The sequence below is a fragment of the Lonchura striata genome, chromosome 9 (genome assembly GCF_046129695.1).
Source record: "Lonchura striata isolate bLonStr1 chromosome 9, bLonStr1.mat, whole genome shotgun sequence".
Taxonomy (NCBI): Eukaryota; Metazoa; Chordata; class Aves; order Passeriformes; family Estrildidae; genus Lonchura; species Lonchura striata.
The window spans coordinates 8,212,149-8,239,635 of NC_134611.1; the positions used below are offsets into that span (position 1 = coordinate 8,212,149).

Sequence of the window (27,487 nt, forward strand, 5' to 3'; positions counted from 1 at the left end):
CTCCGCCTGCCTGGCCTGGCTTGGCTGCAGAGGGACAGCAGCAGGACAGCAGCAGGCACACGGAACATGCCGGGCTGAGCCGCTGGAGCTCCGCAGAGCAGCGAGGGATGGAGCTGGTAACTGCTGGGGCTCTGTCTCTTCTGCAGCTGGCCCGGGGGAAGGATTTCTGCTCGCTTTTCTGCTGCTGATCCATAGCTTGGGGCTGTTCTCTCCATCGAGCAGCTTACCCTGGCAGTGAGGTGCTCGCTCATCGCCGCTCCCGCTCTGTGTGCAAACACACAAATGCTGCTTTGCTGCCCCAAAAAGGGGCTCCCAGAGCCTGCTTCCTTCCCCTCTCACTCTGACACCAGCTGCAGTTGTGCCTCTAAATGTAACAAAAAGCTGAGCTGGGGTTTATTGATTTATTTTGGGAGAAGCCAGCGGGTTAATGAGTCGATGATATCTGCAGTGCCTGCCCGGGGTGCCTGGCTTGGCTCCAGCAGTCCCACGCCAGGGCAGAGGCCAGTACGGATTAAACATTTACCCACCCCAGCTCCCTTGGGAATCAAGATAAAGGATGGAGTAAGCCAGAAAAATTCCAGGAGGGGAACAGGCAGTGCTTCCTCTCAGCTGTCCTGCGTGACATGTCTTGAATGGGGTTTATTTTCCTGTGTTGATTCATTTTAGAAAAGCAACTTCAGGAAACTAACGAGAATTAGTTCAATTTAATTAATTAATTGAGAAGAGAAGGTTTTGGGGAAGACCTTATTGCATTTCAGTACCTGAAGGGGCCACAGGGGAGCTGGAAAGAGACTTTTGACAAAGCCCTGGAATGACAGGATAAGGGAGATGGCTTCAAACTGAATGAGAGCAGGGTTAGATCAGATATTAGGAATAATTCTTCCCTGTGAGGGTAGGGAGGCCCTGGCACAGGTTGCCCCATCCCTGTAAGGGTCCAAGGCCAGATTGGATGGGACACCAATCTGTGTCCCATATCTGGAGCAATTTGGTCAATGTTGAGTGTGCTCATGGCAAGGGGTTGGAACAAATTGATCTTTAAAGTCCATTGCAATCCAAACCATTCTGGGATTCTGGAATTCAGAATCCTTTTGTTTAGTCCAAAGTATCAGTACAAACCTCCTGCTGGTGCTCCTTCTAGAAAGTGCCCTTATCATAGGCTTAAGCTGAGCTTTATTCTGCTTCCTAGTCTGATCTTAATGTTAGAAGAGCACTTTTTTTTTAGGGAGAAAATATGGAAAGTTTCACTGCCCCCTGACTCTGAAATGCTTCTGTCCCCTGGCTCCTTAATGCTCACAGCTTTCCGGCCAGTGGGAGTTTGTTTCCTTTTTTCTCTCTCTTCCCCACTCATCTTGCGTGGGCTTTTGCCAAATGTAGAATTATTCACAGTCAATTATTTGGCCAGATGTAGCTGTAATGCACATTGTGAGCTTTTGGCAGGCCTTTAAATGTATGAGTTTATTCCCCCTGCTTGTCAGCTGGTCTGATTTTCAGGGGACCTGAGCCCTCCCTGGGACACTGGGACTCCACGAGTGTCCTGCCTGTGACACTGTGTTTAGGCTGAGCTGCTCCCTGGGCTGGCTGAAGGTGCATGGGTCAAACAGGAGAGCTGCTTGGATGGGTTTGTGCTTGAAACAGTCCCAGCTCTGATGCAGAATTATCCCTGCAGAGACTGGGAGAGCTCACTGCACCTTGGAGGGTCTGGCTAAGCTCTGCCCCGTGCAAGGAGACAGTATTTGCAGGAGATTTTTTTGGGGAGGGATGGATAGCCCAGCTGGGTGTGGGTGTGCAGGAGGTGGCAATTTAACCCCATCCACCCCAACAGTTCTGTGTATTCGGCTGGGGGCTGTTCTTGTCCCTCCTTCCCATGAGCATCCCATGGGCTGCACTCTGGGGGAGCCACATCCTAGTGAGGGGCACTGAGGGTGCATTGAGCACAGATATCTCCCTCCTAATTAGGCAAATCAGCTGAAGCTGCCTTTTCAAGGCAAGATGAATAACAATTTGAGCTGGGGGGAGAAGGAAAGCTCATATCCATCCCACTTTAATTAAACTTAGTGCCAAGCCCATGACTGTCACAGCCCATTTCTGTCACAGCCAGTGCCAGGGAGAGGCCTGACCAAAAACCCTGTGTTTGTCTTGCCTGGGGCACTCTGAGACAAGCAGGTACTTTTTCCTTTCTCTTTTCCTTGTCTCTGAGGGCACTGATGAGGAATTGTTTGCTCCAGTAAAGAAAATCAGCACAGGGAGGTAAACAGCTCTGAACTCTTCAACCACATGCAGCAGCTCCCTGCAATTGCATTAGGGCACCTCACTGCTTTATTTCCTGCCTGGCATCAATGGAGGGATCAGGTTCATATGGGATTTTGTATTTTCCCCCCCCCAAACCTGATTCATCCTCCGTGTGCCTCTGGAAGCTCCCATTCCCATGGCTCGCCCCTAGATTAGCCTGTCTGGGCAGCTCACACAACATCAGGCTGCTGACCACTAATATGAAATATAATTGGAGCAATTCAAACCTCTCCCCCAAGGGCTGGTTCTTTACATCATGTACTACCCTGTGAAAGTAATAAAGTCAGTGAAAGGGGTTATTCAAGAGAAATTGTCAGTGTTTAATAAATCGTGCAATTAAGTGCAATAAAACCTCAGTATGCTATTCATCTGTTCTGTCTTAACACTTAAGGCTGGAGCTTTTTTCAGAATAACGAAGTTCTGTCCTAGATAATTTTTTCCAATTTCCTCATTAGACAGGTTCTCGTGAAGCCTTGCGCCGAACTAAGCTGCCAGAGCAGAGCACCTAATGTAATCATGGCATATAAAAAGTTATAGAGCAGTTCAAGGACTTAAGTAGCTCATAAATTTTTCTTCATATTTTCTCCCTAGTTCAGTTCAGGGCTGAATTTAAGCCACGGCACTGCAGGCAAAAATTGTAGTCCCTTTTCTTCAGCGTGGGATGCAGGGGAGTGAGGGGCTGAAGCAGAATGTTTCTTTAAGTGCCCTTTTAAACTGCACTGTCACTGATTTGCTCCTTTTCTTTAAGAAACTGGGGTCTGGTAACTGTGTGGGAGAGGAACTGAATGTCATGGGCAGTATCCATCACCTGCACTGGGAGATGCTCTCTGTGTGCCATGGGTTTGGGTTATGCGTGCTCTGCTTCCTGGAGTGGCATTAAAGGCAAGGGGAGAAGCATCCAAAGAGCCCTGGATGACTTAAGGACCCTAAGCTGAACCAGCACCCAGAGGAAGAGATTTTGTCCCAGAGGTCATTAGGAGTACAACACCAAGGAGGTTATTTTGTTCTTCTCTTCTCTTCTCTTCTCTTCTCTTCTCTTCTCTTCTCTTCTCTTCTCTTCTCTTCTCTTCTCTTCTCTTCTCTTCTCTTCTCTTCTCTTCTCTTCTCTTCTCTTCTCTTCTCTTCTCTTGTGGAGTTTTCTCAGGGAGGGTGGGGATGGACTGGGCATCTCTGGAGCAGCTCTGGCCTCTCCCCTGTTTGGTGCTTGTGTACTGAAAATAAAGTGCAGCTTTCATACCCAGCAGGTGTATAAACAGCATTGCAGCACCTCTGCCAGGAAAGCTTTAACATTCAATTCAGTGTTTGCCAGATTCTCCCGAGGGAAATTCTCCATCACTGGGTGACATTGGGGAGAAGGAGGCATTTCCCCTGGCCACTCTGCTCCTGCTTGGTTTCCATGCTGTGCTCCTGCATTTTCCCACTGTTTTCAGCTCTTTTGTCTTCACCAGAAGTGATTTGTGAGTCTTTGGAGGATCCTTTGAAAGAACAAATTCTCCTCTGCTGCTTTTAAATTTTCACCAGGATCGGCATATCCTTGGTGACCCAGGTTGAGTGTGCAGCCTGTTTCTCTCTGAAAACAGTAGGATTGTTTAAATTGCCTGTTGCCACCTCTGTAAGCAGCAGTTCTGTGCTCTCTCCCCTCACCCAGGAAGGTGTGACTGATTTCAAAGCCCTCCGAGCAAAATTTCAGAACGACTCCAACTTGGCCAACAAACCAGGGCAGAAACCTCCCGCGGAGATCTCCCCCAAGCCTGGCTCTGCAGGGAGCACCACCTCCAGCCCTCTGCCCCGGACTAAGAGAGAGGTGAAAGTGTCCAAACCTGCCCAAACCCCTGTGCTCCCCCAGCACAGCCCCTTGGCACAGCCTCAGGGTCCCAGGGAGCGGCCGGGGCACAGCAAAGAGCACACGGGCAGCGCCTCGGAGAGAGGGCTGAGTCCTCCTCGCAGCAGCTCAGAAAAGCCTCTCCTCTCCTGTGGCACTGACCAGCAAGGATCCAGCCAAACACCTCCAGAGGACCCTCAGCTCCCAGATTCTTTCCAGCATGTCCTACAGATCTGGGAAGAGACTTTATCCCGCCAGGAGAAAACAAGTCCAAGAGTCCCAGCCCAGCGGGCGGGCAGCTCAGCTCCTGCTGCATCAGGCAGTGCCAGGATGGCAGCCTCGGGGAGCTCCCCTGTGCTGGACTGGTGTGCCCAGAGGAAGGATGCTCTGCGTGGCAGAGGGATAGATCTTCCCCGGGCTCCCAGAGGAGACAGGAGCTCTGCTGGAGCAGGTGCTGGAGGTCTGGTGGCATCTGCGTTCTGCCAGTCGGGTTATCGTGTTCCAAGAGAGCCACCTCAGCACCAGAAAGGTATGGAAAGGTGTATTCTTAACGCTGAATATAGAAATAAATGAGTCCAGATCACTTTCAGGTGATCTGGAAGTGCAGGATACAGCAGCAGGAGAGAAAAGCTCCTGGGGGTTGGGACAAACTAAAGGCCAAGCTGGCCCATTGGAATGTTCTGTTCTTGCTCTGGAGGTAAGAAAGGGCTCTCAAACTGCTGCTCCACTTGGGTAAGAGGAGGACTCCCCATATCCAAGGCATTATTTTTAAAATTCACTCCAAGAATTTGCCCACATTTTGAGAGTGGGATGAAAACTGAGGACAGGAAACTATCTTAGTTTTGGTGTGCTTTGGCCGTTTGCAATCCCAAGGTAAATGTGACTTCAGACAGATGTGAAAGGCTGGTCTGGAAAGACAGTTTAATTCTAATTAAGAGAGCTTCAACCTCAATTCCCCCCTCCTGCCTCTGCACCCTCCCATCTTTGCAAAGGGTCATATTTAAGATCTGAGAAAGTATTTTTTAGAAAACTGCTGCTGGGAAACTCAGAGGCTGTGAAGCTCCCCTTGCTGATGTGACTTGGGTGATGGGGACTGAAAACCTGAAGTCTTTGTTTACCCTGGAAAGCCACCTCAGCCTGGACTGAGCACTGCAAACAGCCAAAATCCTGGTGGATTAATCTGTTACCAGCATAGAAAATTTGGCTGGTATTTTATAATCCAGAGGAAGGGAGCTGTCGAGAGCTGAGACCCCCAACATGGTTCACGTGGTAAAAATCTGTAAAAATGTGCATTTCCATTTGTTCTGCCATTCTGCTGGTGTGGTGAGAGACCTGCTGTGTGCTGGGGACACTGAAATTGGGAGGAGGCAGAGCTGGTTAGAAATGTCAGCACAACAACTAATGATCGTACGTGGATTTTTGCTTAAATCAGGGCTAATTGCTGCCTGTCCTTGTGCTTCTCTGGAGCAGAATTGGAACCTCCTTTCTGCCAGCCTGGAGCAGGAAAATGGTCTTACAGCCCTGGGAGCAAGTGGCCAAGGATTAAACCTCTCCCTTCAGCAGAGTCCCTGGGTCCTGCCCCTGGGAAGCCTCCAAGACCCCCGAAGGTTGATCTCAGTGCTTTCCAAAGCACCATGCCTTTGGTCCACAGAGGAAATGAAACAAGTAAGAGATATTTAGTCTTTTCCCCCCAGATCTGTTCTGTAGAAAAGGAATTAAAATGAGCAGTTTATTGACAGCTGTAAGGCCGCGATTTCCAGCACACCGAAATCAGACATCGTTACTTGTTTATAACTTCTTCCTCAAACATTAATAAGAGCTCAGCAGTTTCAGTGGGGCCGATTTTTGCTCTTAATCTGGAGAAGGGATCTGGTTTTCCAGGCTGGATGCCATCCCATGCTCGGAAAGCCGCTTCCCTCCCGTGCTGAGAGCAGTTTGGAGCTGGCTGTAAAGCAGCAGCAACTGCCTGTGAGCTGAGCTGATCTTTATCACTCCTCTCCAATGGGAAATGCCTCGGTTCTGGAGCACACAACTGTGGGAAGGCACAATAAAATTGTTAGAAAATAGTCTGCTAATCCCCCCCACTTCTGTTTTAAATACAACAGAGGGCAATGTCGTTAAGTGTTCCGACATCAAGAAATGCAAAAGTTCAGTTTCCCATAATAAAACCCTATTGATGTTGCATAATAGAATATTCTGGACCACTTATTAAGCTGCTAAGTGGTGTTTCTTTATAGATACAGCCTTAATTACAGCCAGATCTTTAGGCACAACTTTTGATGAATTCAAAGGGAGCTGCTTTTGTAAGAAGGGCTCTGCTAAAGTCTCTTTGGCTTTACAGTGCCAGTTCTTATTGGTGTGCCCTGGCTTTGATAAGAATGAGAGGGAAAGAGGGTTTTTCATTGAAACTTTTCTAGCCTACTTGCCTTTTCTAAATATACTAATCTGGTGGGGGGAACTAGTTACATTTCTATGCCATCATCTCCATGCCCTCCCATTATCTATCTCTAGAAATCCTGAGGTTGTTGCCAGGAAATGTGAAATAATAATGACAAATGAACAGAGCCACGTCCCCAGTTTGTGCTGGCAGGGCTTTGTCACACCTGGGCTGTCCCTGTCACACCTCCCATGTGCTCTGGGGGGGCGTGGGCTTGCCTTCCAGCACTAATCCTCTGTGTCTTTGTGTGCAGCTCCTGGAGAAGAGGATTACCTGACCCCTGAAAGGTGAGCCTGGGGAGAGGCAAGGTGTGCCTCACAGGTGATGGCGATGCCTTGTGCAGGCTGCCCTAGAACAGAGGCTGGATGGAGTTACAGAATAAAGCAGGGATTTATTCAAAGGATCTTCTCCGTGGATCCACCTTGGGCAGCACCAGAGCCCAGCCAGGGCTGCACCCAAATGAACCAAAATGGTCCCAAAATGCACGAGCGCTCCCGGGGGCTCTCCCTGGGATCAGTTCTGCTCCATTGGCACCTTGGAGTTCATTGTCCCATTCCAGCTTCAGCCCAGGTAGTCCCACCCTGCTTGTTTTTCTCTCTCCAGCCCACGGTGTTTGTGCTCTTGGGGCTGAGATTTGGGTCATTTGTCCTTGGTCCCCAGCTGTTTTGTCTCCTTGCTCTGTGAAATGAGCTCACCATCCCCTGATGTGAAGTTTAGACATACACACTAAAGCAGCACAGAATCTGAAAATATAAAATCCGAAACTTGAGGCATCAGTGGGAACATCCCCATCTCCTTTCCCCTTCAGCCTGGAGGGAATGGCCACTCCTGGAGGCAGCAGCTTGCTCCAGGGGCTGTTCAAGGAGCTGGAAGTGTGCAAGGCCAGGCTGGATGGGATCCTGACCAACCTGGTCTAGTGGAAGGTGTCCCTGCTTGTGGTTGGGGGAAGGTTTGGAACTGGATCATCTTTAAGGTTCCTTCCAGCCTGACCCATTCAAGGATTCTTTGACTGTGTGATGAACCCACATGGCAAGCTCAAAGCTGGCTGGGAGGACCCTCTCCTAAGGGAGAAAACTTCACCCCTCTTCTCTCTTAAAGCCTCATGGAGAACCATATCCGTGTGTCTTTAGGTCTGGTTTAGCTGGTGGGGAGTAGAACTCCCCAAAAAGCCATTGCTTTTGTTGCACAGTCATCACCCTTCCCTGTGTATTTTTTGCTTCCTGTTTGCTGTGTACTCAAGTTTTGTGTTTTTAGAAAAGAAATGCTTTTGAAAACTGTTGCTGAAACAAAGCCCTGGTAAAACCAGAAGGTGTTGGGGGTTTCTTTGCCAGCAGCAAAGGAATTTGTATTCCTGCACTGTTCTGTGATCCCGTGTTTGTGCTGCCACTGCCCTCCCTCACCATCCCAGCCCTTCAGCTGCCTCCACTTGCTGAAGTGAAGTTTTTATTGGGTGATGGTCCAAAATCACTTGAGTTTGTCTGAAACAGCTCAAAAACCTTGCAGACACAATTCTTTTGTATGCAGGAAGATCCTTTGACTTTTTCTGGTCTCTGACTTGTCATGAGTGGTTGTGCAGCAGCCTGGGTTTTGTACAAGGAGAACAGCAAAAGTGGGGGAAAATATTCATACACACTTTGTTGTAGTTGTGAAAAGGGGAAATGGGACAGCTGAACCAAAGCAAAGAGAGGGGAATTCTTAAAATACTTTCTGTGCCCAAACAACTCCTCCAGGTTGTTCTTGACATCATGAGGTGCTCCTGCCGGCATGGGCTGGTGTTAACTTTTAACCTGTACTTGTCAGAAGAGAACTGGTCAAAAAATAACCTCCTCCAAAGCTGTTTTGCACTGCAAGAAGCTGTTCCAGCAATGTAGTGCAGCAGGGTTAGCTGTCCTGCTCCAACACTTGTGATATGGTCTTTACATAGGTCACTTGTTAAATATTAACTGTGTGATAACAGGGGAAATTAATTTGATAAATCTGGCATAAAAGCCAAATATCAGCAGTTTGGGGACAGGAATTCCCCTCCTCAAAGCCTCACCTGGAATGAGGTCTGGCTTCAGAGACCTTGACATGGTTTTTTGTGCTGGGGTGTGTGGGGAGGAGCAGGCTGTGGGGCAGAGGCAGTGTCCCATGCTGGGGCTGCAGGGGACACCGGGGGGCTGGGGCTGCCACCAGCACAGCCTCCTGCTGGACTGCAGGGCTTGATTCCTTCTCTGATTTCGCTGCTGTCAAAGTGCACCTTGAGTTTCTTGTTCCTCATGTTCTGGTTTGCCCTTGGTCCTTTCTCCGCTGAAGCGGAGCTGTGACAGCGGGGTGATTCCAGGAAAAACAGACCCTCCCTGAGGTTTTCCACAGTCAGAAGAAGGAAGTTCCTGCTAGAATTCTTCCTGGTGCTCTTTCCCCGCTTTACCCTGTCCCCCAGGTGTGTTACAAGCCGTGTCTTGTCCGTTTGCTGCTTCCTGGTACATTCCTAAAATGCCAAAAACTCCACCTCTGTGGGCAGAGGGGAAGGACTGGTGGATTCACCTGGGTCCTTTTCTTCCCCCTGCATCTGCTCCCAAATTCACTAACGTGAATTTCTGGAGGAGGGAAGGAAAAAGGAGGTTGTGGAGATGGGAATTGGACTGGGGAGCCCAGCACTTGAGGCTGTGTGCTGCTGGAGTGTCAGAATCTGAGGTATTGATGATTCCGAGATTGTAGAAAGTCTCTGTCTTTCTGCCCCGCTGCCAAAGAAGAAGCCATAATTGTTCTGTGCTGGTTCCAAGGTTGTTTATTCTGTTTATCTCTGACATGTTCTGCTGCCCTGCCCAGCTCTGTCCTGCAGGGCAGCGTGTGGGGCTCTGCCCTCAGTGGGATGTTACAAACATTAAATACCAGAAACTCCCTGGGCTGGATTTACAATAACGTGCCAATATCTGTCACCTACGTTGGACAGTGTGTCCCCAGCCTGAACCAACAGAAAAATGCCAACACCACAATGAGACATGGAGGGCATGAAGGAGGAGAAAAAGGACAAGGCACACCCAATTTCCTCCATCTTGTCCCCTTTGGACCCCTTATCTAGAATCCTAAAATTTTACTTTTGCACCCATGCCACACTTAATTATTACTTCTATCAAACACTCAGAGCTTGTAATTCATCCTGTAAGATTGCAAACTCTTTTCCATGGGCAGAGATCACAGCCAGTGTCTCTGGGGGCTCTGTCCAGGGGGGTTCCTGACCCCTGCCAGGGTCCAAGGGCAGCCAGAGGGATGCTCTGCATTCCCACTCTGGAGCTGTGGTGCTTTCCCTCCTCCTGTGGCTGCCACGTGCCACTCACGGGGTTGGCATGGAGTGGGTGGCTTGATAAGCTCAGGAGCAGGACCTTTAAAAGTCCCCTCTGCAATCTCTGCTTCCCCTTTTGTTCCCTTCCATGAGAAGCCACATGCCAAAGAGTCCAACTAGGAATTTTTATCAAAGTACCTGAGTAGGTTTGAGAAATGCTGCGCTTCAATTTCCGTGTTTTGTTTTGGGGTTTTTGGTGGTTTTTTTCCCTGTTTCTACTTGAGGGATTGCTGTAGGCAGGAGACTCTAACTAGGAAGACTCCTGATGTGCTTTGAGCCCTCTAAATGCAGCTTGGCCTCCCAAAGGACGGGCAGAGGGAGCGTGGAGTCGGGGGGAAGGTTCAGCTGAGCCCTGCATCTGCCACAGCTCTCCTCTCCCCCCGAGGAATTCCTGATTTCACCTTGCTTTTTTGTAGGCTCACTATCAAAGCACTTGATTTCCTTGTCCTTAAGATGAATTTTTATTTTTTTTTCATACTACTAAAAGGGATGGGGAAAAAAAAAAAATCTTTTCTCTCCTTTTTATCTTCTCAGTGCTCAACTTGAAGAGCAGAATAATTATGAAGAAACCCCGATGTACCTGAATCAGTCTGGGGACACCACAACCTTGTGTGTCATTGAAGGTACTTTGAAAGGCAGCACTGTGAGGTGAATTATGTGCTAGCTGGGAAAAAAAGACTTTAAAATAGAAAATGATAGTTTCTTGTTGAGAAAAGCAGCTGCACAGTGGTCTGGGAGAAGAAGTTTGAGTGTCCCATCCCCCTGTGTAGTGTGAGGGCTCTGGGGCAATGGCAAAACAAGTTAAAATTTTGGGGTAAAATGATGCTTATAGTAAAACTCAGTGGGGAATAGCATAAGATATGATCCATGTAGAGGAGAATAAAAATAAGATAGTGAGGCAGACCTCAGTGTCTCCTTGGGAACAGAAGGGCACAGGCTACGAGACCTTTCCAGATCCATCAATATTTTTTCCCAGTAAAATTTTTTCTATCAAAGGTGCCACTGCTCTGCTTTTACGTTTTCCACACTCTCACAATGCCTCTTTTGGGGAGGTTATTTCTGCCACGTGCACAGATTTTGTCTCCCAGGGGGAAAGGAGCCAAGCAAGTCCCTTGTGGGGGACTGCCAGAGCCCCCTGGGATTTCACAGATCCTGGAAGCTGCGGCCAGTCAGGCTTGGTCCTGCAGCCCCCTGCTTTGGGGGTTTGCTTTGTTGGGATGACTCTAAGAGTGTAAAAGTCTTTGTTTCTTAGTTTGTGCAGCTAAAGAAGGAGTTTGAATGCGTTGGATTGGCTTCTTAAGGCTTTTTTTTAATTTTATTTTATTTATAACATTCTTTTTTTGACTTGCTGAGGTTTGTCTAGCATGGAATTTTGCTTGCTGCCATTTTATATTAAAATTTACATGTAGTATGTTTAAAATATTGTGCTAGTAGTCATCATCTATGTAAGACAGTTAATAGAATTAATAGAAAATGTCACTATCACACTAAGATATGGAGGACAAGAAGAAGGAGAAGAATGTTAGGACACACTTAAATTTCTCTATTTTGACCTTCTGAACTACATTCTAAAAACCTTAAAATTTTACTCTTTTACTCTATGTTAATTCAATTATTACACTACTCAAATTCTTGTGATTTGTAATTTTTTGTATAGAGTTGGTTGTTTTCTACAGGCTAAAATTGAAGCTACATATGTTTTTGACTTTATGTTAAGGTCTTTGAGCCTCCTGCTAGGGTTTTGAGACAGCTAGGGCAGCCAGAGGGATGTTTTGGACTCTGACACCCTGCAGGCAAACCAATGCTCAAATAGCAGAGGGAAGGAGCTGTAGGGCATGGTGAATTTGTGCATCCCAACTTCAATCTGAGTTTTGCACCTAAAAGTGCAGTGACTTTAACATGGGCTAAAAATTAATATCTCTTCATAAATATCTTTCCTAGGACCTAAGGCAGAGCCTCAAAAACACAGGGTAAGCATCTTGAAAACTTCTAATATCTGTATTTCTTACCTGCCAAGAATTTCTCTGTGTGCTCTGTGAAGGCTCTCAGAAAATAAATAGGAAATTGCAGAGGGGACACAAAGACTAATGAGATTCCCAAACATAGCAGTGGGAAGAGTCAGTTCCCTTGATTTCCACTGCAGAAATGTAAGGAAGTGATAATACCAACTGGATTGATGTTGGTGGTGGACCAAGTGTTGAACACCAATATCAAGAATGCGAATTTTTGAAGGAAAAAAAATCCACTGAGTGTTCTGGAATTTCCTGCCAAGGGTGAGCTGGTGCTGGTTGGGGCTTTCATCCCCTGCTGCAGATCACTCTTCTCATTTCTCCTGGCTGCAGAGGGTGGCAGTTTCCCTTGGCAGGGGGAACATCCTGCATGAGCTGCTGAAGCAGTTCCTAGATAAGCCCTGCTTGGCTGAGCTCATCACCTTGTGCCAGGAGATATCCATGTCCTGCCCATCAGCTCTGGCCCTGCTGAAACTCTTTGTGAAATGTCAAACTCCAGGTTCCAGTCCAAAGCCATCACACTGCCTGGATAGTAGCACGGCTTTCCAAACTTATTTATCTCTGTGTGATTTGCAGAGAGGTTCTCTGGCTTGGCTGGAGTCTCATTTTATGTCAGGCTGGGAAATCTTTATTTCAATTTAAAAAACCTCCTCTTCCTCTGCAAGCTTTTCTTTCTGTAATAGCTTCCATGCTGACCAGAACCTTCACTGGTCCAACCCTAGCACTGTTTTATTATCCCTGTGTAGTCTGTCAATATGTGTATTCCCTGTCCTGCAAAGGAGGTGAAATCTCCTTGTCTGATGACTATTCCAAACATAAAATACTTATGGGCTTTCTAAAGAAATATTTCTTTAAATGCTAGTTGACAGTTGAGGCCTTGTATGAGAGCTTGACTGCTGAGAAAAGCACAGTGGCTAAAGGCTTTCCTCTTCTTTATTCTAGAAACAGAAGATTTTTCCCTTTGCCAAATCCAGGTAATTTCCTTTCCTCTCTCTCTCAAACTTCTTCTAGCCCCACAATTGATTCGGGTTCGAAATTGAATATTGTAACACTCAGTGAATAGAAATATATTTCATATATTTCATGACTAAGACAGCAAAAGTGATGCTTTTCTTTGCCAGCACTCATGGTTTCTAAGATTGTTTTCATTCTAAAGCATATCTAGAGGGGAGACTGTAAAAAAAATTGCACTGTCTATTCCTACTGAAACCTGAAGAGTGTAAACGGAGAGTTATGAGGCTCTCAAACTGGGGCACCTGGTTCTATGTGCAAGGCAGAGTCCATTCTGAATTTCACCCTACAAATGTCACATTTTGAGCTCCTTGTGGTGTGTATTTATGGTCACTGTCTGAAGGCTGGGTTTTTTGGTGGTGACTGTGTGATAAAAAGGGGTCACTTTCATGGGAAATGTGATGCAGGGATAAAAAAGGTATCAAGTCCTGCTCCTGTTGCTGTTTCTTCCCTAAACCTCCATACAGTGTGGTGAGAGGCACATCGTGTGGTCCAGGTGCCACCACAAATGGATTTATTTTGTCCTTTCCAGCTAGGAGGAAACAATCATATTAATTTGCCTCTCTTCCAAGAATGATTTGTATTACCCCTTTTGTATTATTTGGGCATGTCCCTCATCCAGAGGGAAAATGAGCTGCCTGTTTGGGCCCTGTCACAAGGCAATGTGTTTGTGACTTTGCTCAAGTGTGTGTGTGCTGAGATCTCTCATTTCTGAACATTTCAGCCCAGAAAGAGCTCTAATAGAGGATGAAAAAGAGGGAAAACCAAGCGATGAAAGAGCAAAACTGGAGGAGAACAAAATGTTTGAGGTATTGTAGCCTTGAGGTTAGTTTTAATAATTATTATAGGATGTCTCTTCTCCCTCTGTCCTCCCTCTGTTTGGGAGACCCTTGAAACGTGAGCCCTTAATCCCAGGGCGTTTCCACCTTCTCTTTTGCTTGTTCATCACTCAACTGCTTCAGCCCGAAAGGTTGATGGGGAAGGGTGTGACGCTGTTTAAGTCCACAGAAAATTGATATTCTTATGGATGCATAGGTGTGTAACAGAAATATACATTAGAAAGGGGTTTGTAAGGACTGCATTGACCAAACCCAATGCTTGATCCCAGACAGGTGGAAACGAGTACCTGTCTCCCACCAGCCATGCCAGGGCAGAGGGCAGAGGTGTGCTGAAGGTTCTGCAAGGGAAGCAGGATGTGACCAGTCCCCAAAATGCAATGTATCCCACCCCACCAGGGCTGGCAAAAGACAGAGCAGAGCACTGTGAGTATCTCATTGCACAACTGAGTGTTTCCCCAATCCCCAGCCCCATCTGCTGCCCAAATGTCTCTTCCATATGGGAAAAAACGTTACATTTGGATGCAACTCTTGAACCAATTTAGCTAAACCAGGGCAAAAGGTTGCATGAGCGTTTGTATTCTGGCCTGGATCATTTATTTTGGCTGTGCAAACAGCTTCCTAAGTTGGTTAACCATCTGTGTAACCCAGGCGAGGTGTTTGTTTTTCTAGCAGATTGCCCTTATCCGTGAGAGCTGAAATCCATCTCCTCTGCTCCTCATAATTTAGGGAGTCTCAGGAAAGGGGCTGGCCAAGGCTTGGGGTGGAAATGAAGTGGGGAGGATGAAAACCTGAAGTCTCCCTCTGTGCCTGGCTGAGATGGGTGCTGTGCTGGCTCCTTGCTCCATCTCCTCGTGGTGCCAGGCTGACTTTGGGCTCCTTCTGTCAGGATGCTCTGAAGGCAGAGACCAGAGCTGCTGAAAGGCACCTCAGCTGCACAGTTAAACCAAATCACATCCTCTCTGCAAGCACAGCTTCAGCTGTAAATGTTCACTGGTTCTGTTCTGCAAAGGCTCTGCAAGCCACTGGTGTGATATGGCAGCATTTCAAAGATGAAAGAGAGAAAAGTAGCTCTGCTGGGCTCTGTGGACAGGAGTGTGAAGGAGAAAGTGTAAATTGACTGTGACCGAGGTTATTTTTATTGGTGTGGTTCTCAGGTATTTCTCTTTTTTTAATTATTTTTTTTTAATTATTATTTTAAATCACCTCGTAATAATCTTCTGGTTTGGTTGGTGTCTCTTTCTGTGAAACATCTTGCTGGTTTGCTTGACCTTCGAACAGCTGGGATTTTTTTTTTTCCCAAAGTACTAAAGTACTCCTGGTGAGCCTCCTCTTCAACAGAGAGGCTGATTTGGAGAATTGTTTGGTCCACCCCTGCCTGCTTTTCTAATTCGCTGAATTTGGATCTTTTGTAGAAGTTTTGGTCTTTAGCTGGACCTTATTGAGGTGGTGCCTGTGTCCAGCAAGATCTGCTGCATGAATCAGAATGGTTTGGGTTGGAGGGAGCTGGAAGATGCTCTCATTGCCCCCCTGCCATGGCAGGGGCACCTTCTACTGCCCCAGGGCGCTCCAAGCCCTGCCCAGCCTGCCCTTGCACACACCCCACAGATATTTACAAACAATATCTGTTTTTATTTGTGTGCCTGCATTTCTGCATTGCTCCAACTCTCTTAAGTCAATTTTAAGGTTTTAACATGGCCACTTAAGAGTTCTCCAGTAATAATCTGTTTGTAACCTCATGAGGTGCAGCTCCCAGGCTCAATTCCAGCCCTCAGTGAAATCCATCTCAGGGATGCTCATCCTCCTTGGGTCCTTGCCAAGATGTTGATTTACAGGTGTATTCCAATGGACTGGTTCATTATTTAAATCTTAACATTTCCACCAACCATGCCAAGCTTTCCCTCCAATCACTTCTCTGGAGATCCAAGAATAATCTCTTGGATGCTGTTAGGTGAGGAAGATTTGGGACAGAGCTGCCACAACTGAAAAAATTGACAGGCATTTTAAGCTTTTTAAACATAAAACATTTTTATTACTTATAAAGAGAAAAACTTTGAAAATTGTTCACTTTTGTTTCTTGAAGTGTCTCAGAGCAGAGAATTTCCTGGACTCCTGGAAAGGAAAATATATCTGTAGGCTCTTATTTGTTGTGTTACCCTTGACAGTTGTCCTTTCTCTGAGAGATTCCTCGGAAAACCTCCTAAAGCAAAGGTTTATTTCATTTGTTTAAAATTTATTTAATTTATTTATTTAATTTTTCTTAATTTATAATCTCATTTCCAGGGCACAGTGTGGGTGTTGGTGCTCCAAAGCCAGAAGGAGCAGCCTTGGGCCAAAACCCTGGGCAGTCTCTGCAGGCACCAGAGGACATCTATGATGACATTGAGGAGTTGCATTACAGACTGTGAGTGTAGGCCTGGGCTCTTAGGAAATGTCATTTAAAATCCCTCCTGCAGCAAACCCCCATGTCACACTTGTGTCTTCCAGCAGCCACGGCTCAGATGCCTCGAGTTCCTTCACTTCAGACAGCAGTAAGTGGGGAAGCTCAAACAGAAGCTGCTTTCAATTTGGGCTGGTCCCTGGGAATGGTTTTGCTTCACTTCCAGCATCTACAATGTCTCCTCCTGGCTGGGTTGCTCTGAATTCCCATTAAAACCAGTGGGGAGTGGTATATATGTCTAGCATGGAATTCATTTGAGCAGCCCTGAAGCCTCTGTAAGAGTAAAATGTAAAAGGTCTGGGTGTGATTTGTCCAGCAAACCTCACCTTATTGCTACTGAACTTGTCTTAATGGCAGGCCTTGGTTTTAAGTTTCAGGAAACAGCTACGAGGAAACATATGAAGATGTTGAGATTGGGGGTGATAACCCAGCAAAACCAGGGTAAGTTGCAATTTCTTAGCCTGTATTTTGAAATCCTGGCTATTCAGCCTTGATCTCACATGCCAGGTACTAGCTGGAAACATTTTTTTTTTTTTTGTCCCTGACTCAACTGCAGAAAAGTTGTGTGGTTGGGTTTCTTTCCTTCTTCCCCCTTTGGCTAACACTTCAGGAGCAAAAAGTGTTTACCAAAATTAAATCCCAAAGCAGTGAGGGGGATTTTTCTTCCTGGAACACCCTCCATCCTTTGCAAGTACTGCCCCCCCAGACCTATTCCTGCACCAGGCACACAGGACAGCCTCACTTGCCCTCTCTTGATTAAAAGTGCTGCTCAGCTGTAGCTGAGAATTGGCACCTTTTTCATGTGTGCCAAAGGAGGGGATGCTCAAGGGACAAACTGTCCCCATGAAACAGGACAAAATGCTCACATTTGAGATCACAGAAGGCTGGAGAAGAACCCCATGTGCCATAACTAACTTGAAACCTGCTCGTTTTTTTATGTAGCCTTTCAAGATATATAAAATCAATGAGTTTTGCAGCCTGGGGTTTATGTGTTGCCTGAGCTTCCCAAATGGATGAGGAGGTGTAAGGTGAAGTTTAGTTGTGTTTTGTGTGGTTCCCTACCCTCATGCAGTAACAAGTCATCCTTATAAGGAATAGAGACAGCCTTTGGGAAAGGCAGTGTGGCACTGGATGGCTTGGAGTGCATCTGGTGGCTCTCTCCGAGGAGCAGTGTGGGAGGAATAATAATAAGGAATAATAAGGTGTTGGTGTACATCTGCTTTTCCCTTACGGATGGCAGGCTTGCACTGGTCTGCATCTGGATCCCAGTCCAGCTTCCACGTGGATGTAGAGCCTGTGTGTGACAGAGAGGGAGGAAAAAGGGGAAAGCTGAACCCCCTGGAGGTGACAGGATGGTTATGAAAAGAAGGAAGTGTCATTTCTCTGCAAATTGGTTGTGGGAGTTGCGTGGTGGGGGTGCAGCAGCTCCTCCATCCATCCAGAGGGAATTATTCCCAGATGGATCATGCACATCCCTACCCCATAGAAGCTCTTCGTCTTCTTCTTCATCTTCTTCTTCATCATCTTCATCTCCTTCATCTCCTTCATCACCATCTTCATCTTCTTCATCCTCTTCATCTCCATCATCTTCTTCATCTTCATCATCTTCTTCATCTTCATCTTCTTCTTCATTTTCTTCTTCATCTTCATCTTCTTCTTCTTCATCTTCTTCATCTTCTTCTTCTTCTTTCTTCTTTCTTCTTTCTTCTTTCTTCTTTCTTCTTTCTTCTTTCTTCTTTCTTCTTTCTTCTTTCTTCTTTCTTCTTTCTTCTTTCTTCTTTCTTCTTTCTTCTTTCTTCTTTCTTCTTTCTTCTTTCTTCTTTCTTCTTTCTTCTTTCTTCCTTCTTCCTTCTTTCTTTCTTTCTTCTTTCTTCTTTCTTTCTTCCTTCTTTCTTCTTTCTTCTTTCTTTCTTTCTTCTTTCTTCTTTCTTTCTTTCTTCTTTCTTCTGTCTTCTTCTTTCTTCTTCTTCTTCTTTGCCCCTCTGCACAAGGGTTCAGAAATTAAACTCCCCTGCTGATTCACAAAGGGAGCAGTGCACCTCGCTGGGGCTGGAAAGGAATTTCAAGACCATTTGGGACCAAATTCACAGGTTTCAGAGGGCAGGGTCTTAATCCCCAAACCAGCCTTTTTGTGATCTCTCTATTGGTCCCACGTGCAGGATTAGGTGTGCTGAGACACAGAAAGGGTTTTTAATGGCCCCTGTGCAGGGGTAATGACACCCAGGGGAGGACCTGGCTTGCTTGTGGATACTTTACAAGAAAATTGCTGTGTAGATTTGCAGCCCTTTGTAAACTTCAGAGAGAAGTGTGTGCCATGGACCGTCCTCCTCAAGGACATGCACAATAGAAATGTGTGAGGGAGGGTGGCTCAGAAGGTGCCCCTGATATCTCCTTTAATGGCCACTGCAATGCTTCTGGGTAATGCTGCCTTCTCCTCAGGAATTTTCACTCCAGAGAAACCCGGATCACCCTCTAGTTGATGGGCCAGAGGAGAACAACTTCAATTAACACAGGAAAAAAAAGCAAAGATAGGAGCTTGGTCTTAATAATGAAGCGCCTTTTGCTGTTGTGGTGCTTATCCCAGTGAATCTACCATCCATATGATGGTGTTAACACTTCAGTTCTTCTTCTGAGCTGAGGTCCAGGGTCTGCTGCCCTCCCTTTCCCTGCCTCAGGATCTCTTGGGTTGCTTCTGTACCTTGTGTCTATTTTAATTTAAAACCTGTTTCTCTTTTGGACAGAACAGAAAAACAAAAGAGATTTGGAAACCTGTTTAAGATAGAAAAGTTGAAGCTGAACAATTTCAGGCTCAAGGACAACCTAAGGTAAGATGATGGTGATCTCACACCTTCCCCCTTCAAACCTGAGCATTTCTCCTGGCAATTATTTGAGAGCAGGAGGTCTAGGAGTAAGGAATACTGCACTTTTTTTGGGAAACTTAGACCAAAAGTGATTCTATCAACTCACTAGGAGCTGCCATGACAGATGTGGCCAATGGTCCATCTGTGCAGCTGGCACCAGGAATCCCCTGGAGCTGGTCCTACAGCAGTTTCCAGGTTTTCATAGATTTTTCTACTGCCTTTGGTACCTTTCTGATACCTCAGCATGACACAAGGGAATGTAGAAGGGTGATACCTGCTGCCTTGATCTGTGAGCCAGGGTTAGGCACAGCCTTGTTGCTGGGGGTTTTATTCCAAGTTCCATTCAGAGCTAAGCTGGCAAGAGCATCTGCTGAAGAAGTTTGACAGTGAGTTTTCACTCTAACAGGGTGGGAAATGTTGTATAACTTCCTACAGTGCCTTTTTGAATATTCTAATATTCAAAAGTGTCCATAAGCTTCCAGGGAAATTGCCTTTTCCTCAGGTGTGCAGAACCTGCAGAACCTGTCCTCCTCTGCTGCCAGCAAGTGCCTCACCCTGTGCACGGTGCCTGAACTCCAGGAAAACCCTGCCTTTTCTTATTTCTTTGGGAGTTCCAGGTTAAACCTTTCTTACCTCTTTTTGTAGGAAGATTTGTTTTCCTTACAAATCTTTTCACACAAAATGCCCTGCAGCAACTCCTTCAAATATAAATATCATTATAGGGAAAGACCCACCAGGTTTTGTGCTATTCTCCTGTCTCAAAGAACCCTAAAAGCTCCTGAAATCATCTTAGATGAACTCAGACTTTGCACCTTTGAATTCCTGGACTACCCCTGATGTTGGCAGACTTACAGGAAGGAATTACTACTGACTAAAAATTCCAACTGTCCAGCAATCCCCTTGCTGTTGAGGAGGGCAGCATGAGTTTGGACTGTTCTTTGGATGCAGTGTAGATCTTTCCTGCCTGATGAACAAATGGCTCTTGTTGCTGTCAGGATGGAAATGCTTATTTAGCAAGGGATATAATTTTGGGAAATGATGTTGGTACCATGCTGAATGGTACCCATACACCTCGACCTGTCTCTGTCACTTCAACAGCATCACTGACAGCTTTTTGGGCTCCTCATGGATTTTTGGGCATTGCTGATGTGTAGATCTGTTTCTAAAAGCCTTTTTTCTATCCACAGACTGGTTTCCATTTCAGTACCAAATTTAGGTAAGCACATACTTGTACCTGACTCCTGGGGATTTGTGTGTGTTTGAAGAGCCAAATGTTCTGTGCAATCAGCTTGGTGCACTGTGCCTTTCTGAAAATCATGTATTGTGGCAGCAGTAGCTTTGAAGACGTGATAGAGATTTGTGTTTCATTTGAGGATGGGGGTTTTGCTCATTTTTTGGGTGATTTTGCTTTAAAAAAGAGCATTTCCCCTTCAGACCTGGATATATCCAGGAAGGTAATGTGTGAAACAGCCCATTCAGAACCATGCTGGCAGTGGTATGTGAGCCCATGGCACTCTAGCTTTACAAAACTCTTTACAAAGAGGTTAACTCTCTGTAAAACTCTTTATTCTTGCCTGCTGGAGGGGCAAATTCATCCTTTACATAAATGGGGTGGATAAACCTCAACCTTGAGGGGATGCTGGAGTGAACATACCCAAGTCCTTGTGCTGGGAGCGCTGCCTGGGCTGGCTGCAGTGCAAAGCTGGAGCTTTGCTGCTGCTCCTGCTCCACCCATGGAGCTGGATGGCCAAACCCATGCAGAAAACTGCCCATAAATACAACTAACCAACCCCTAGCATCATTCCTTGTGCTGGACCTTTGCTGGGTGTTTGGGAGCTCCAAGGCTCCTTTTGCATTTCCTTGGCTCCTTTGGGTTGAGCGAAGAGCAGGAGCCCCAGTTTTCCTCTGCAATAGATTATTTGGAGTACCAGGCTCAGAGGGACATCTCCTAATCATTTTCTGTCCTTCATTTTGGTTGACAGCAGCTGTCTCCCAGGAGGACAACGTGTATGATGATGTCGAGGCAGGGCAGAGAGAGATCAGGTGAGGAGGGTGCTTTATCCTGGGGCTGTCCTTAACCCAAGGAGATTTTCCTCCTGGCACAAACCTGTGCCTGGTACTGTAGCCAACTGAGGGTCATGATCTGGTTGGGATTCAGTCCTCTGGAGACAGTCCAGGTGCCCTCCCTGTGTGTGTTTAATTTGGCAGGATATTTCCTCGCTGTTACCCAGTTAGCACCAGAGACGTGAAAAGGAGAGAGCAGCTCCCTGAAACACGTGAAAAATCAGATATTTTTCCTAAGGAAGGAAAACTGTCTCCCAGACCAGATTATCAGCCCCATCCTGGCAGTCTCCTTGTCAGAAAAATTACTTTTAATAGGAACAGCATGTCCTGGTGTCTTGCTGCCAGATGATTGCGGTGGCTGTGCGTGCTGGTGTAAATCACAGCAAGTGTTTGCATTTCAGTGCAGGGCGTGGGGGGAGATGGAGAAAAATCCCAGCTCTGTAGGTACATGGGCCCGGGGAGGGGACAGTCTGCTGGGAGAAACCTGAATTCCTGCCTGTCTGCTCCTCTCAGAGGGAAGGATGACAAGTACAAGGTCTGGATGCCAAAACTTCGGGTGGCGAAAGAGTACAAGGACAAAAGGAAAAGCATCGACGACGTGGAAAGGTCTTGATTTCCATTCTGTGTTCCCATTTTTGCACACATCCCTGAGTGGTTTCAGGAACAGGATATCCCTGATTGCACAGAGATTTTGTGTTGTTGATAGCCTTTTCCCTTTGAAGCCAGATTTCAGGAGTCTTTGCAGAAAATATCTCAAGGGTGAAACAGACCCTTGGATCTGAACTGAGCATAAGGGGAGGATACCCAAAGGTCTTATCCTGAAGTCTTGTCATGACTTTCCACTGAGCTGAGCCAAAAGTTGTAACTTCCTATATATTTGGCTCCTTTTTGCTGATTTAGTAGATTTAGATTAGATTTTTGGAAGGAATTCCTCCCTGTGAGGGTGGTGAGGCCTTGGCTCAGGTTGTCCAGAAAAGCTGTGGCTGCCCCTGGATCCCTGGTAGTGTCCAAGACTAGGCTGGGCAGGGCTTGAAGCAACCTGGGATAATGAAAGATGTCCCTGCCCATGGCAGGGGGTGGAACCATTCTATGATTCTAAGATTCTATTATTTTGCCAAGAAAATTGTATTTTAAAGTCTTGTATTTTAAAATATTGATTATTTTGGCTGATTGCATTGACTCTTACTGTGCCATTTGTGCATAAAAGCAAATTTTTTTGTTGTTATTGGTGCTGCAAAAATTCACATGGAACTGGGATCACAAAAATGTGCATCACAAAGACCTTTTTCATGACCTAATACCTGGGACTTTGAATGTAAATCAGAGATCCATTTCTCAGGGTCTTACCTGCATGGGGCTGCTCAAACACCACTGGTTGTGCTGTGCAAAGTCTCAGGTATAACTTTACAGACCATCAGGGAGTCCATGCAATTTCAACTTTCCCTTAGAGATCACAGGTCCTGCCCAAGGAGGAATTTCTTCACAGCTTAAAAGTCTCTAATTTCAGCTCTTGTTTCCCTTCCTCTTTAGTTTTGCATCAAAATCAGCCAAGGATGAATAATTTATTACAAATGGATGGGGGATTTTTTTGTTTGGTGTTTTTTTCCTGTCTTAGTTTTAAAATGAATGCTACAGCTGTAATTTCATGTATCAGAAAGAGTGGCATCCCCATGTGCAGGGAATGCCCCACTCCCTTTAAGTGGGTTATAAGAATTTGTTTTCCACTTTACAGGGCCATATAAATGTTTGCTTGGGGGACTTTCTTCTCCATGTGCTGAAAAACCCAAAGAGAATCTGGAGACCTGTGTCAAACTCCATTTCCATAAGTGACTCAGGATGAGAGTTATCTGGGGACCCTTTATTTCTGAGCATAAATAAAACCAGAAGGAGACAAACTGCTGGGGGAAAAGTCATTTGTTGACTTCCATAAAAACGGGGCTGATTTGAAACACTCAATAGAGAGTTTATTTGTTCCCACGCTGCTTACAGACCAAAGAAGAAGAATTATCCCAAACAAAATGGCTCAAGTTGTGCTTCACTAAATTTGAGTTGTCTATTCACCCTTTTCTGAGAAAAAGAGTTGGGAACTTTGTGTGCTTTGCTATTCCAAAGGTTCCTTGCAGACAAGGCTGGAATTAGACTCTGGGTTGCAATTTCAGATGTGCCAGGGGTTATTTAAATGCAGCTCAGAAATGCATATGATGTGTGTGTCTCTCTTGTTGCAGAAATTTCTTCAGATTCAAGAAGAGCAGTGAAGAAAAGAGCAAGAAGATGGACAAAGAAGAGAAGCTCTTTAGAGAGACATTTATGGTACGTGTTTATGGTAATTTTTAGCTGTGTCAGGGGAAGAAGGCAGCTCTGTGGCTTGCTCAAACAACTCATGTTGTTGCTCCTCAGCTATGCTGGGAAAGTTTTCCCCTGACCTGTCACCTTCTCACCTGAATTGGGGTTTCCAGAGGAGAAAAGCAGCTCCGTGGTTTGCTTAAAAGACACCTGGTGGAACTTTTTTGGTCCTCATCTTGGGAAAGTTGTCCTGATGACAGGATTGAGCTTTTATATTTTTCAAATCCTGTAATGCATTAGTGTGTAACTCTAAACTCCATATGAAGCATCAGTTAGCTGTCTTCACATTTTGGTCAGACAAAACAATCCCTATAGGCCTGATATTCAAGGGTACCTTAGTGCCTCAGGCCTGAAAAGTATAGACAAAAGTGAATTGAGGGGAGCAAACTGGTGCTAAGTTATCTCTTCACACAGGGCATCAATTTGTCAGATTAAGCTCTTTTTTGACCCAGAGATGGGGCAACTGAGAGGCGTTTTAAAAATTTTTATTCCATTTTCAGTCTCATGAGAAGGGTGAGACAATACAGATGTTATAATTCATGTCATCCCAATCAGATGCCAACTATTTCCTAATTACAATATACTTTAAGCGTTTCTTGGTCTATCAGCTTTAGTCACAGCATGCTGTAAATGCCTTAAAGCCAATCATCTAAAATTACCCCTCGTGGCTCTTACTACAATGCACCTTTTGTAGTTCTATTTCTCTAAAGTATCTAGTCTTATTTGCAAGGCCATCCTTTGAAACTTGTTTTTAGTTCAATTTCTCTCTCAGCAATGTCTGTCCTGTTCTGTGGCATTTCTAAGTCAGCATTTCTCATCTCAAGGTTTGCATACAGAGTGGGCCTTCTGTCAGGATTTGAGAATTTTCTACAAATCCATTTCCCCACAATTACCTGGAGCTGTAATTGGAGGATTAATTGATATGTAAATGGAACAAACTTATAATTGTCTGAAAAACTCATGACCGCCATCCATCTTGGGTGTAGCCTCTGAGAGGGAGGCTGTGACTGCCCAGCATGTACCTACTGAAGGCCTTCAATAAATACCCACTTTTATTCTCTTAAATTTGGCTAGCCTCTGTTTTAGGTAGCTGTCAGAATCTGTGGTACCTAGATGATTGTAGAAAGTCTCTGTCTTTCTGCCCCACTGCCAAAGCAGAAGCCATAATTGGTCTGTGCTGGTTTCAAGGTTTTTTATTCTGTTTATCTCTCACATGTTCTGCTGCCCTGCCCAGCTCTGTCCTGCAGGGCAGCGTGTGGGGCTCTGCCCTCAGTGGGATGTTACAAACATTAAATACCAGAAACTCCCTGGGCTGGATTTACAATAACGTGCCAATATCTGTCACCTACGTTGGGCAGTGTGTCCCCAGCCTGAACCCAGGCCTGGTTCAGGGCTCCGTGTGGTGGAAAAATCCCTCCTCCAACCCGAGCTTCCAAAGAAAACTCAGCAGCCTCTTGTTGTACGGTCTCAAGGCAGTTTATTGCAAGTTATCTAAAAGATTTTCATCTCAGGCTGCTGTGGTTTGCTCACAGCTCAGGCAGAGGCACACACACACCCTGACATCCTCTCTGACTCCCGACTGCTTCTTCTCTCCCCACCCAGGGCTGCTGCTGTCTTTTATATGGTACATTAACTGATACATGTTTAAAATTTCTCCCCAATACCTACTACCTATATTAAATGGTGCTTTTCAACTCTAAACCAATCTGTGAGTGCCAACATCACCAAGAACATGGAGGCAAGGAAGCAGAAAGAGGAGGAACAGGGCCGGCCTACATTCCTCCATCTTAAAACTTCTGACCCCCATGTACAAAACTAAAAACCCCCCTGTACAGGTGTTAAAACCCCCTTGTGCAATACTAAAAAAATCTTCCCTCTACTTTATAGCTACTTCTACTATAATATCTAAAATTTTGTGACTTCTTGTTCTTCCTGCAAGGTTGGTAACTCATTCCATGGCTCAAACCCAAAATCACAGCTGTTTCCAGCTGCCTGCCAGGGTCTCAAATGCTTCTGACCTGGGCCTGGAACCTCCAAAAATGTCTGAGGGACATTTTGAGTTCCAACACCACGTTAGCCAGAGGGATGCCCTGGACTCCCACAGGTAGCCACTGCAAGCCATCAGTGCTACTCCCTTAATCTGGTCTTCACCAGAGGCGCTGCTGTGATTTTCCTCCCCTTCTCCCCAGAGCCTCCCAACCCATCCTGAAACTTTTCCTCCCCTCCCTCCCCAGAGGTTGCAAAGACAGATACACAGACACAGAATAACTCCTGGCTGCTCCCTGTCCCGCAGTACGACAAGGAGATCCGCGTGCTCGCCAGGGCCACGGCCGCGCGCGCGGTGCGCAGCCGGCGCCGCGCCGACCTGCCGCTGGCAGCTGGGGAACATCTGGAGCTCATCGACGCCCTGCAGGGCCACGCCGTCATCTGCCGCAACGCCCAGGGCAGATGTGAGTCCGCAGCCCGGCCCCGGGTGACAAATCTCCCCCCAAACCACGTCCTTCGTGCTCAGCCACCTTGGCCCAGACTTTCACTCCTTTCCTTTTCCCTCCTCCCTCAGATGGGTACGTTCTGGTGGAGCACTTGAACTTCAGGTAATCTCGGATTTTTATTTATTATGATGCATTTTCTCCTCTCTTTCCTGTGTGGGGGTAGCTGGAGAAATGTACTTCAAACTTCTGAAGGCAGGGGGAGTTAATGTAAACAGCCAGTATTAAATATTAAATAAGTATTTCCAGTTTTTCTCTGCTGCTGGGTGAGTTTCCAGTCCAACTGCAGCTAAAAAAAGCCCTGTCCAGTCATGACTTGTATAAATTGGAGATTCCTGACTTGCCTTCAGATATGCCATATTAATCCACATCTGCTGCAAACATGGGCCACTCGGTGTGCCTTGCCTTGCCAAAACACACCCTTAAATTCCCTGCTGCAGCATTTCCTTGCATGCTCATGCATAATTTATACAAATGAGCCTCCTCTTACCCAGGTGGCCCTTGCTGGGAAAATTCCTTTTTTTCTCTTTGAGACAGTCCTAACTGCCCTGAGAGCTGCTCTCCCCTGGAGCATCCCTGAAGGTCTCTTGTGCTTCCTGCATCCGTGACAGCCCATGTTGGTCAGCTGTGGGGTTGATGATGGGAATGTAAATAAAGCTGGAGTTTTTTACACTATTTAATGTGCAAGAGATGTTTCCTTCTTTTTATTTTTTTTTCCCTGCCATTTAGAGCATGTCTTGACTGATTATTAGTTATTTTCAGTATTTTTCACTTTTTGGAGTAGCCTGTTGGTCAGCTCTGAAACAGCCATTATATTTCTACATTTTGAGAAAAAGAATCATGCAGTTTAGTTGCTCAATCTCATTTCTGTCAGAACTGCAAGTTTCCCCAAAAGATTTGCTCTTTAAAAAGCAAACCATATAAATTGGAACTGGTTTTGGTCTTAGGAGTATTGGGAGAAGCAGTATGTATCACCACTCTTGCTGTATTAAATATATAAAATAGTGGAAAAGTTGACTCATTTCTTTGCAAAAAATAATATGAAAAAAAAGTAAATAAAGCATTCAGTCAAAAATTACTTTATTTTTTTAAGCTAACTTAGGCATCCCAGATATGTAAAAGCTGACTCCTGGCTCCCAAGGACTCGCAGCAACAGGGAATTACCCAACAGTTGCCCCTGTGTTCAGGCTGCTCTCTCTCCACCGTGGGCCTGGAGGATGATTACCTATTTTCAGAAAAATGCTCCTAAATGTAGGAAGAGAAATATAAATTGCTAATGGCTTCTCCTCCATGTATTCAGTAGATACCTTTTCAAAAGTGAAAAAAAAAAAGTGGATAAAGTTTTTACATGGCTTTGAAAGAAAATAAACCCTTAAATGTGACTGTAGTGTACAGCCTTTACCCCTTCCTGGCACATTTTAGGAGCCCATATCAGTTTGCTCATAAATATCCTAAAAATGTAAGATGTTTTAATTAGAAATTATTAAATGTTCCAGGCTTAAGAAAAATAAAAGCGCTGTTTGCCACAGGGCCATTTCAAAGCTGGCATAGGAGACATCAG

General features: G+C 45.8%; 1 protein-coding gene across 4 annotated transcripts; it reads left to right on the forward strand.

The window, feature by feature from the left end:
• Window positions 1–26,601, forward strand: FYB2 (FYN binding protein 2). Of its 4 annotated transcripts, none has more exons than XM_021543002.2 (20): window positions 1–116; window positions 3,938–4,640; window positions 5,582–5,776; window positions 6,802–6,835; window positions 10,408–10,496; window positions 11,815–11,843; window positions 12,825–12,856; window positions 13,618–13,702; window positions 14,002–14,155; window positions 16,013–16,133; window positions 16,217–16,260; window positions 16,541–16,610; window positions 18,911–18,994; window positions 20,218–20,246; window positions 21,013–21,073; window positions 21,608–21,700; window positions 23,320–23,404; window positions 25,731–25,887; window positions 25,998–26,031; window positions 26,464–26,601. In XM_021543002.2, exons 1-20 carry the CDS (start codon window positions 108–110, stop codon window positions 26,504–26,506), a joined length of 2,151 nt encoding a protein of 716 aa, XP_021398677.2. In that variant the 5' UTR covers window positions 1–107; the 3' UTR covers window positions 26,507–26,601. The 4 variants fall into 4 exon arrangements, with proteins under 4 accessions (XP_021398677.2, XP_021398688.2, XP_021398698.2 ...); XM_021543013.2 differs by having other exon boundaries at window positions 21,016–21,073; XM_021543023.2 differs by having other exon boundaries at window positions 16,220–16,260.
• The last annotated feature ends 886 nt before the right edge of the window (window positions 26,602–27,487 follow it).

Excerpts from the sequence above, each read along its gene's own strand:
- FYB2 (XM_021543002.2), top strand. Across the intron at positions 4,641-5,581 it reads GCCACCTCAGCACCAGAAAG|AATTGGAACCTCCTTTCTGC; the intron begins GTATGGAAAGGT and ends TCTCTGGAGCAG. Across the intron at positions 6,836-10,407 it reads GATTACCTGACCCCTGAAAG|TGCTCAACTTGAAGAGCAGA; the intron begins GTGAGCCTGGGG and ends TTATCTTCTCAG.